Source organism: Oncorhynchus clarkii, chromosome 12 (assembly GCF_045791955.1).
Source record: "Oncorhynchus clarkii lewisi isolate Uvic-CL-2024 chromosome 12, UVic_Ocla_1.0, whole genome shotgun sequence".
NCBI lineage: Eukaryota > Metazoa > Chordata > Actinopteri > Salmoniformes > Salmonidae > Oncorhynchus > Oncorhynchus clarkii.
Window position 1 is genome coordinate 32,941,883 of NC_092158.1, and position 11,748 is coordinate 32,953,630.

An 11,748-nucleotide genomic window follows, 5' to 3' on the forward strand; every position below is an offset into this window, starting at 1 on the left:
TTAACACAGGTTTGCTGTCTGGCAGCAAACATTTACTACAGGCTGTGGTGTAATCACTACCATATCTTCAAGAGCATCACTTGTTTTCTCAATTATTTTAATCGCCTCCTTATAGGAGATTCGATTGACCGCTTTAACATTTGCCACCTCAATTTCCTTCACCCTTACCGTTCTTCAGCATACTGTTCTTCAGTATACCGTTCTTCAGTATACTCTGTTCGTCTGCAAACACTTGAAACATGGCCAAATCCTTTACAATTCTTACACTGCAGTGGTTTGGGGACGAAAGCTCTTACAGCGTATCTTACATAACCAAGCTTCACATGTGTAGGTATTTGCTCTTCAGAAATACAATGAATCAAAATAAGGCCACTCCGGGTCACTCTGACAGACCATTTTCCAAGTGCATACTTCACCATTTTTGACACCTCAAACGGGTTTCCCAAATATGCATACTTACTCAGCAAACACATCCCAACAAGAAGCAATTCATTATCATTTACACATGTATCCTTCAATAAAAGGTTTGACAATTTCCTTTTTGTTCCAGTTTTTTATACTACTGTTGTCCATTCAGAACATTCGTCTTCACCAAATTTACTCGATGCGCTGCTTAATTCAAACTCAGCATCCACTTCCGCAATCTTTCAGGGACCTGCGATGTCCACTTCCCACCCATCCCTCAAAACTTGATAAATTTGTGGCATTTTGTTGTGTGACAAAACAACACATTTTAGAATGGCATTTTATTGTCCCCAGCACAAGATACACCTGTGTAATGATCATGCTGTTTAATCATTTTCTTAATATGCCACATCTGTTAAGTGAATTGATTATCTTGGCAAAGGAGAAATGCTCACTAACAGGGATGTAAACAACCTTGTGTACAACATTTTTGAGAAATATGCTTTTTGTGCAGATGGAAAATGTCTGTGACCTTTAATTTCAACTCATGAAACATGGGACCAACACTTGTGTTTCTATTTTTTTTAGTATATGTTGGTCTACTACAGTGTTTAATGGTATGAAATCCATGAGTGATGATTCACTGGAAAATTGTCTTTACAAAACCCTTTACACAAATAGTTGTCACGGGTGCTTCCGTAGGGCATAACCCCAAAAGAGCAAGCAGATGACACAACTTTTAGCCGTCCCAGACACCACACTACATCTCCCACAATCCGTTAGGTTGGAGTTTGCGCATTACACAAGTTACGGGGCAGGGTTTGGTTTGTTGTTGCAGAAAAAAAGAGGTGAAGAGATTATTTAAGTGAAGCTGTCGTATGAGGTAGGCCATGTTGACTAAATAATCGATTATCTGGCTTGTTTTTGATTCAATTAGCTAAATCATCTAAAGTCGTTGTTAGCTAGCGAGACAGTTGCCGGTCATGTTAGCTTGCACCTTTTGCATTGGGACGATTTGCCTAGGTAGCTATAATTGTTTGTTTTGACACCTAATGTAGCTAGCTAATGTTACTACTGAACGTCTGTGTATTAACGTTTTTGCAAGTAGCTAGGTATGTGATTAACAACAGTTTGTTGTATAATGTTCTTGCAGCTAGCTAACGTTTCAGTGTTGTCTGCCCCTAGACACAGGGACCCTTGGGGTTCCTAGAATTGAGGCAAAACAACGTTTCAATCATAACTGGCTAACAACAGATGGTTAGTTAGCTAGATAACGGTGTCTCTAACATCACTTGATAATGTAACTGGCTATTCAACATAAGAATGCCATGCACATACATGTCTACTGACTCTACACACACACACACACACTCACATACATGTTCGGGCTACCCTGTTTATCTTATATCCTGTTGCCTAGTCAACTTACCCCTGTACATATCTACCTCCATCACTCCAGTATCCCTGCACGTTGTAACTATGGTATTGGAACTGACCCTGTATATTGTATGCTTGCTTAATTCTTATTTCTTTTTTTCTAGTATTACATTGTTGGGTTTTGAGTTCGCAAGAAAGGCATTCCACTGTAGTTGTGTATGTTACATTAACCTGAAACCTTTAACAGCCAAACTGAACAAGGGATTTGCAGACACTAAGTCCCTCGATCTAGGCCTGCACATGAGGTGTCCACATGCTCAAATGTGGCATTTATTTTGGGCTTGCATATAGATGTTGTTAGCTGCAAAGTGAGAGTGATAGATCTATACTTGTTCAGAAATATGCTATAACCATTTTAGAAAATTGTTTGAATAATAGTATAGGCCATATACAATGGCATGCTCTTTCTAACATTAATGTTATGAGCAAAGCAAACCTGATGCTCTCTAAATCAGGGCTCTCCAACCCTGTTCTTGGAGAGCTACTGTTCAGTAGTTTTTCACTCCAACGCTATTTTATATAGCGTGCCTGATTCTAATAATTAGCTGGTTGATAAACTGACTCAGGTTAGTTACAACTGGGATTGGATTGGAGGGTAGCTCTCCAGGAACAGGGTTGGATAACTAGCAGATTGTAACAGGCTAACGTGATGCTCCATTTGCCATAAACAGCCAGTAGCAGCAGTGTAAAAATAAATAGGGGGTGGTGTCAATGTAAATAGTCCGGGTGGCCATTTGATGAATTGTTCAGCAGTCTTATGGCTTGGGGGTAGAAGCTGTTAAGGAGCCTTTTGGTCCTAGACTTGGCGCTCCGGTACCGCAGAGAACTGTCTATGACTTGGGTGACTGGAGTCTTTGACCATTTTTTGGGCTTGCCTCTGACACCGCATAGTATATAGGTCCTGGACGGCAAGAAGCTTGGCCCCAGTGATGGGCCGTACACGCTACCCTCTGTAGCTCCTGACGATCAGATACCGAGCAGTTGCTATGCCAGGCGGTATTGCCAACCAGCTGCTCTCAGTGGTGCAGCTTTATATGTTTTTGAGGATCTGGGGACCCATGCCAAATCTTTTCAGTCTCCTGAGGGGGATAAGGTATTGTCGTGCCCTCTTCGCGACTGTCTTGGTGTGTTTGGACTAGTGGTTGACCGATTCATCGGAATGGCCGCCGATTTGCAGATTTAAATATATATATATATATATATATATATATATATATTATTTAAATGGGCAAGTCAGTTACGAGCACATTCTTATTTTCAATGACGGCCTAGGAACGGTGGGTTTAACTGCCTTGTTAAGGGGCAGAAGGACAGATTTTCACCTTGTCAGCTCGGGGGAACCAATCTTGCAACCTTACAGTTAACTAGTCCAACGCAATAACGACCTGCCTCTCTCTCGTTGCACTCCACAAGGAGACTGCTTGTTACGCGAATGCAGTAAGGTAAGTTGCTAGCTAGCATTAAATTTATCTTGTAAAAAATATTCAATCATAATCACTAGTTAACTACACATGGTTGATTATATTACTAGATATTATCTAGCGTGTCCTGCGTTGCATAATCTGACTGAGCATACAAGTATCTAAGTATCTGACTGAGCGGTGGTAGGCAGAAGCAGGCGCGTAAACATTCATTCAAACGGCACTTTTGTGCTTTTTGCCAGCAGCTCTTCGTTGTGCGTCAAGCATTGTGCTGTTTATGACTTCAAGCCTATCAACTCCCGAGATGAGGCTGGTGTAACCGAAGTGAAATGGCTAGCTAGTTAGCGCGCGCTAATAGCGTTTCAAATGCCACTCGCTCTGAGCCTTCTAGTAGTTGTTCCCCTTGCTCTGCTTGGGTAATGCTGCTTCGATGGTGGCTGTTGTTGTGTTGCTGGTTCGAGCCCACGGAGGAGCGAGGAGAGGGAATGAAGCTATACTGTTACACTGGCAATACTAAAGTGCCTATAAGAACATCCAATAGTCAAAGGTTAATGACATACAAATGGCATAGAGGGAAATAGGCCTATAATTCCGATAATAACTACAACCTAAAACTTCTTACCTGGGAATATTGAAGACTCATGTTAAAAGGAACCACCAGCTTTCATATGTTCTCATGTTCTGAGCAAGGAACTGAAACATTAGCTTTCTTACATAGCACATATTGCACTTTTACTTTCTTCTCCAACCCTTTGTTTTTGCATTATTTAAACCAAATCGAACATCTTTCATTATTTACTTGAGGCTAAATTGATTTTATTGATGCATTATATTAAGTTAAAATAAATGTTCATTCAGTATTGTTGTAATTGTCGTTATTACAAATAAATAAAAATGTAATCGTCCGATTAATCGGTATCTGCTTTTTTGGTCCTCCAATAATCGGTATCGGCGTTGAGAAATCATAATCGGTCGACCTCTAGTAAGTACATTATTTAACTTCAGAGGTGAATGTATCAAACCAGTTGCCATGATAAGTTTCTTGTTGTGTACTCTCAAACAATAGCATGGTATTTGTTCATTGAAAATAAGAACGTTTTCTTAACTGACTTGCCTAGTTAAATAAAGGTATTAAAAAATAAAAACAGTCGGCACATCGGCGCCCACAAATACCGATTTCCGATTGTTCGGCCCTAATTAAGTCGGCCATTCCGATTAATCGGTCGACCTCTAGTACTTACATTCAGTAATCTTGCTCTGATTTGTCATCCTGAGGGTCCCAGAGATAAAATGTAGCATAGTTTTGTTTGATTTAATAAATTTCTATATTCAAATGTCTGGACAAAAGAAATGAAAAAATAGGTAAAATCATGACTGCGGTGATCTTCAAGTCGGAAAGTAGGAGCTCTAGAAAAAAGCCTGAGTTTCTTAGTTGATTAACCTTTCAAAACCATTTTCCCCAGTCAAAGGTCATTTTTTTTTCCTGAGTTCCCAGTTGTCTTCAAGGAACATACATCTTTGTATGTTCCTAGGTTGTCTTGAATGCACTGAAGTCGGAAGTCCGAGATTTCCGAGTTCCCAGTTGTCCAGAACGCAGCATAAGGGTTGGAGAGCCCTGCTCTAAATATTTCATTGTGTGATGTCACTGGTTGCTTAGTGTGCTCCTCCTTGCCATGAATAAAAACTTCCCTAAATAGAGGCTGAATAACTTGCTCTTTAACATGAGACTTGGAGCAAAGTGAACCTGCTGCTCTCCGTAACTGTTCTCCTGTGTGGTGTGATGTCACAGGTTGCTAGGTGTGCCCTCCCTGCGATGAGAGTTGACCAGATCCCCTGCACCCCCTCCTGCAGTTGATGGATCTGCAGCTGGTCTGGAGATGACAGACAGTGTCAGGGCCTTCCTCCGTAATGTTGCGACGGTCAGACAGCAACCCATCACACCCCGTCTGTCCACACACAAGTGATAGGCCTACACATGGGATTAAAGGAGGGTACAGCTATCATGAGTCTGAATCATGAGCTGGTGAACCAACTAGCAAGCTCTGTTTAGATCCATTGGGAATTATGTTCTAGTTAAATTGATGCCATCCACTCGGCCCATTAGACATTTCGTCTAATAAGTTAATATGTTTTTACACTAGACAAATTAAACATTATAATAAAGTTTAAGCTTTTTCTTTCGTGTTTTTTCTTATTTGCTTTAGAGCAAACATTGCTTTCGGGCAAAACCATAGTAGCCTACATTTAATGGCTTAACCAAATGTTTACCCTTGTGTTGTTTACCTTGACCCTCATTACCTTATTTCCAGATGAAGATCTCCTCCACAAAAGCAGTACAAAGATTAGCCTTGTTTTTTTGGTATAGTTCAAGTGTTTTTATTTCAACTGTGCTACTAGTTAAGCAAGTGAATTTAAGCACAAGTTACCTGACTTCAATGATATTAAGATACATTTTGTATTTGCAACACTGCTTTGGATTTAAAAGGAACTTTTCCACCCATGTACGTATACACATACCAAGTCTAACATACAGTGTAGTGTTCAACATTAGAAGAATGTGCTGTGTTGATTTTCTTCATAAGGCATTTACCCCAGTCTCACTTTGAATTTTCTGTGTGTCCTACAGGGGATTAAGGACTCCATTTTGGGGATCGGAACTATCTCCAAGTTGGATGCCCGCATCCAGCAGAAAAGGGAGGCGCAGCGAAAGAGGAGAGCCAGCGGGGCCCTGGCTCAGAGACGGGCCCAGAGTGAGGAATGCAAACAGGAGAGGTAGACACTGGCAATTACGACTTTAATACCCTATTCACACTGCCGAGCCAAGCTGGACTGGATTCAAAACCCCCAGTTTTTGGAACCGTGCTGGAAGGGGTGGTGTAGAAGAAAAAAATCAGAGACAGCACATTTCTGTTTTGGTTGGCACGATATTGTGGGTATAAAAAAGGGTATATGTGTTTTCTCTCTCAGTCCGAGGAGCTATTTGATACATATCATAAAAGGGTATTTTTAACATTCCTCCCTATCTAACCTGATATGCTCTTTCTAGTTATGACGGGTTCATATTAAAAAACTTTAACATGGATCGTTGTGTGCTGTCCAGTGTGAACAGTAGGCTTAGGCCTATACCTTTTTTGTGCTTATTAATGACAATGGTGAGTGATAATGTGTAGTCATACTCTCTCTTTCAGTGAACCCAAATTAGCCAGTAGGATTTTTCAGTGCTGTGCATGGAATGGGGGAGTGTTTTGGGTAAGAAACATACTTTTCTATATTTTAAAACTGTTTGAAAAATGCATATCATGCAAATATAGATTTTTCTATGAGAGGGGCAGAGAAGTAATATTACAACGACATTGTTCATGTTAGTAATCCCTCCAAATATTTTTGCAGCTCAGTCTGTTCCTCTTCTATCGGGTGTTTATTCCACTGCTGCAGACTCTGACAGCAAGAATTATCGGTATGCCTGCCTGGAACTATGGGGTGGGTTCACTCCATTATCACATGCTTCATAGTGATTTGTTAATAACAGTGGTAAAACCTGTCACTCAAAGAGGCATTTCTTGACAGGTGACCCCTCACTCCATGGTAACGTGTGGTCCTGGCTGGAGTTCATATTGACTTCCGTGTTCAGTGCTCTCTGGGTGCTCCCTCTGTTTGTGCTCAGCAAGATAGTCAACGCCATTTGGTTCCAGGTGAGGCCTTTGTTAGTACACAGGTGATGACGTAGATGTTTTGTGGTTGTCGTTGTAACAAGGGTGGGATATAGCTGGTCAAGGACAACTGTTGCTCAGTTTGCACCGGAGAGCACTAGTCGTACAGTGGCTTGCGAAAGTATTCACCACTGGCATTTTTCCTATTTTGTTGCCTTACAACCTGTAATTAAAATGGATTTCTTTGGGGTTTGTATCATTTGATGTACACAACATGCCTACAAATTTAAAGATGCAAAATATTTGTTGTGAAACAAACAAGAAATAAGACAAAAAAGAACTTGAACTTGAGCGTGCATAACAATTACCCCAAGAGACTTGCAGCTGTATGTCTCAAAAGCTTGGCACATCTAGCCACTGGGATTTTTGCCAATTCTTCAAGGCAAAACTGCTCCAGCTCCTTCAAGTTGACATTTAAATGTTTCCCCTTAAAGTGTTGCTTTAGCAGTATGCTTAGGGTCATTGTCCTGCTGGAAGGTGAACCTCCGTCCGTCTCAAATCTCTGGAGGACTGAAACAGGTTTCGCTCAAGAATTTCCCTGTATTTAGCACCATCCATCATTCCTTCAACTCTGAACAGTTTCCCAGTCCCTGCCAATGGAAAAACATCCCCACAGCATGATGCTGCCACCACCATACTTCAGTGTAGGGATGGTGTTCTCGGGGTGATGAGAGGTGTTGGGTTTGCGCCAGACATAGCGTTTTCCTTGATGGCCAAAAAGCTCAATTTTAGTCTCATCTGACCAGAGTACCCTCTTTCATATGTTTGGGGAGTCTCCCATCTCAGCTGTGGAGCTTTGCAGCTCCTTCAGGGTTATCATTGGTCTCATTGTTGCCTCTGATTAATGCCCTCCTTGCCTGGTCCGTGAGTTTTGGCGGGTGTGTTGTCTTGGCAGGTGTGTCTTGGCAGGTGTGTTGCGGTGCCATATTTTTTATATTTTTAATAATGGATTTAATGGTGCTCCGTGGGATGTTCAAAGTTTCTGATATTTTTTAATAACCCAACGCTTATCTGTACTTCTCCACAACTTTGTCCCTGACCTGTTTGGAGAGCTCCTTGATCTTCATGGTGCCGCTTGCTTAGTGGTGCCCCTTGCTTAGTGGTGTTGCAGACTCTGGGGCCTTTCAGAACAGGTGTGTGTATATATACTGAGATCAAGTGACAGACAATGTGACACATAGATTGCACATAATTGATTATGTGACTTCTAAAGGTAATTGGTTGCACCAGATCTTATTTAGGGGCTTCATAGCAAAGGGGGTGAATACATATGCATGCACTAATTTTCCGTTTTTTATTTTCTATAATTTTTTTAAACAAGTTATTTTTTTCACTTCACCAATTTGGACTATTTTGTGTATGTCCATTACATGAAATCCAAATAAAAATCAATTTAAATTATAGGTTGTAATGCAACAAAATAGGAAAAACGGCAAGGGGGATGAATACTTTTGCAAGGCACTGTATATACATAGTTTTATCATAAACCAATTACGGTCTCTATTGACGATTTTTATAGCTTTCCAGCAATGTTCAGGCGATGGAGTAGTGGCTTTAATACGTTGAATGAATGCTTGGCTATGCTTTCCTTTTTGTTTCACAGCAGTAACGGATTTCCAATGTGTTATTGCTATGCTATCTATATTCCCTTCCAGTGTTTTTACACTGTTATTGCCCGAGGATCTTTTGAGATGATAACATATGTCACACAGTGAAACAGGAGGTTAACATGCCCTCTGGTTGTCTGCTGTAGGACATAGCTGACCTGGCGTTTGAGGTGTCTGGTCGGAAAGCCCAGCCCTTCCCCAGCGTCAGTAAGATTATCGCTGACATGCTCTTCAACCTCCTCCTCCAGGCCCTCTTCCTCATTCAGGTAGTACAGCAATTGACGTTCCCATGTGTCTCTAAGTTCACAAAGAAGGGTTCACTAAGGTTATATTAAAATTAAAACATGCAGGGGTCTTTGGGATCAACGCTGAGAGCTCTAATTCATTACATCCATTGGTTGAAGTTAATAGTCAATCTATTAGCTCATCATCTTGTCTTTGTTGTGGTCCACTAGGGTATGGTTGTGAGTCTCTTCCCCATCGATGCCATCGGACAGATGGTCAGCCTTCTTCACATGTCTTTGCTCTACTCCCTCTACTGCTTTGAGTATCGCTGGTTCAACCATGGTGTGCCTCCTTTCTACTCAGATGTTTTTCTTCTCAAAGTATTTTGCTCATTTTAGGTAATAGGAACTGAGCAGAATCTCAACCCATTTGTAACCGTTTCATCCAAGGCATTGAGATGCACCAACGGCTGTCCAACATTGAGAGGAACTGGCCCTATTACTTTGGCTTTGGTCTCCCCATGGCTCTATTGACTGCCCTCCCCTCTTCATATATTATAAGGTAACGCCACTTGTAGCCCCTCTTTCAATCCAAACACGAGACTCTTCCAATATGCAGACTTTCAGTTCTACTGATATACCAAATCATTTTGAATGATCCACTCAAATTATATATTTTTCTGCTTTAGTGGCTGTCTGTTCTCCATCCTGTTCCCTCTGTTCATCATCAGCGCTAACGAGGCCAAGACCCCAACAAAATTATAGTGAGTATGGTGCACTGCAAGCCCTAACAATGTCCAGTGATCAAACAGATTCACTTGTGTAAAAAGAACCAGTGAAATCCTCTTCCCTGCTCACTCACTCTCTTTCCTCCCGTGTCTTTTCCACACAGTCACTTCCAGCTGCGCCTCTTCTCTCTGGTTGTGCTGATTAGCAACAAGCTGTTCCACAAAACGGTCCACCTACAGTCGTCCTTGACTTTGTCCACCTCCACCGAGAAGCTGCCCCCCTCTCCCCACGCCTCACCTGGCCGCCAGAGACCCCTAACCTCCCAGTGATGGCCACCAGGGGGCGACAAAGGAGCAGCTCAGCAACTGCTTAGTAAACAAATGGAGGAGCAGTTGATTCTTTCTGTGGACAGGAAGAGGAATGATGTTTGTTTGGTTAAAGGGGGGGTTTTATGTGATTTTAATGATTCTACCACAGCCCTTCATATTCTTTTGGAGCACCTGCAAGGTGTGTTTTTAATGTGAATGACGAATGAGATTTGACTGCCCTGTCCCTCACACTCAAACACACAAGTTATTATATATTTTTCTCATTTATTTTGTTTAATAATTTTTTTTATGTATGATGTGCCATTTGAGAGCTTTAAATACAGCACAAGCTGTCATATACATTGTTTGTTTTTTTTCTGCTCTTTTCAATTCCAACTCCAATGTTTGCTATCTTATTGTTTGTTTAATATGTTTATAACCCAGTGACTGATCCCAGACTGATTTGTATAAAACACTGGATGTGGAAGAGAAAAGGGAAAAGGTTACATTTTTGCCAGGACTGATGTTATCAATGATTGACTTGGATTGAAATACGTGCCGTGCCTGTGTTCATTTTGGGTGACGATACTGTTTTGGTGCAGGACCTCCACAATACTTCTGAGATAATATTTTACAAGAGAAACAGGAGCTCAAGCAGTAGAAAATGTGTGTGACCAAAAGACGCCTGTTCGGCTTTTCAATTGAAGGGGGTGACATGTGTGCGATGTTCAAAAGTAAAGCACAAGTGTAATTTTTTCTGTGTTGCAAGTGACATTCCTTTCACCCTGATAGGATGCTGACTTGTTCATGAATAGCTGTTTCGCTATAAAGCCAGGGTGACACTGCTACTCCTCTGCCCCAGGGATAAGCTTGTGCGGTGAAAACAAAGGGACACTTTATTCCTATAAGGGCTTTATTTAGAGGAATCTTAATTTTTACGCTTTCAGCATGGGAGATGGGCCTGTATCCATGTAGGCTGCAAAATACCAATTAGTGGAAAAAAGATCAGAATTGGGTTGCCTGTGTAAACACAGCCAAAGTGTCGCAGATCTAGGATCTGTCCATACAATCTTATATTCATTATGATCTAAAAGTCCAAATGGATGCTAGATCAGCACTCCTGATCTGCAACGCTTTGTGGATACAGGCCCTGATCTAAACCTCACACTACCAAGGAAGAGTATCCTTACCTAAAAAATCCAAATATGAAATCACTGGTTGTTGTGTGGAGTTAGCTGTTTTAAGGAAGCGGTTTTCTATAGGGGTGTATTAAGCTGCGTTTACACAGGCAGCCCAATTCTGATATTTTTTTTCACTAATTGGTATTTTGATCATCTCTGAAAAAGAGTTGATGTGATTGGTCGAAAGCCCAATTAGTGGAAAAAAGATCAGAATTGGGCTGCCTGTGTAAACGCAGCATTAGACAGACAGGTGAAGCTGTCTGTCTGCTGCTGGGTCAGATCAGATGAAACTGCCAAACTTCTTTACTACTCTGTTTGATTTACTTCTGCTTCAAATCAATTGCACACCAAGGACTATAGTGTAGGAAATAGGAAGATGTCACTGAGCTGAACTTCTGACAGATTTTCTCTTGAAGTAACAGACAGGGGAGAAACCCTCTGTGTTTATGTTCCCCCATGAGCAGTGGCAAATACAAACAGCCTGTAGGGGCTTCTTGTTTTACATGATGTCACTTGGCTCTAATGTTCAACCTCACCAAGGGGATTACCATCATCTAGCTTTCACCTAGTCATTAATCTCATGGGTTGCGGGGGAAGGGGAAGTGTTTTTGAAACAAACGGTATGTAGTAATTGTAAGAAGTGCATAGTGTTTATGTATGCAGATTGATATTTGTGAGGTTGGAGTAAAAGTATTGCCTAAATAAAATTGGTCAGTATACACTACA

The 11,748-nt window shown here is 41.3% G+C and overlaps 1 protein-coding gene across 2 annotated transcripts; it reads left to right on the forward strand.

The window, feature by feature from the left end:
• The first annotated feature begins 1,193 nt into the window (after positions 1-1,193).
• LOC139423085 (etoposide-induced protein 2.4 homolog) lies at positions 1,194-11,748 on the forward strand. Of its 2 annotated transcripts, none has more exons than XM_071174727.1 (11): positions 1,194-1,288; positions 5,053-5,182; positions 5,890-6,035; positions 6,452-6,512; positions 6,654-6,720; positions 6,831-6,955; positions 8,727-8,846; positions 9,036-9,147; positions 9,255-9,366; positions 9,494-9,568; positions 9,697-11,748. In XM_071174727.1, exons 2-11 carry the CDS (start codon positions 5,141-5,143, stop codon positions 9,860-9,862), a joined length of 1,026 nt encoding a protein of 341 aa, XP_071030828.1. In that variant the 5' UTR covers positions 1,194-1,288; positions 5,053-5,140; the 3' UTR covers positions 9,863-11,748. The 2 variants fall into 2 exon arrangements, with proteins under 2 accessions (XP_071030828.1, XP_071030829.1); XM_071174728.1 differs by having other exon boundaries at positions 1,254-1,428.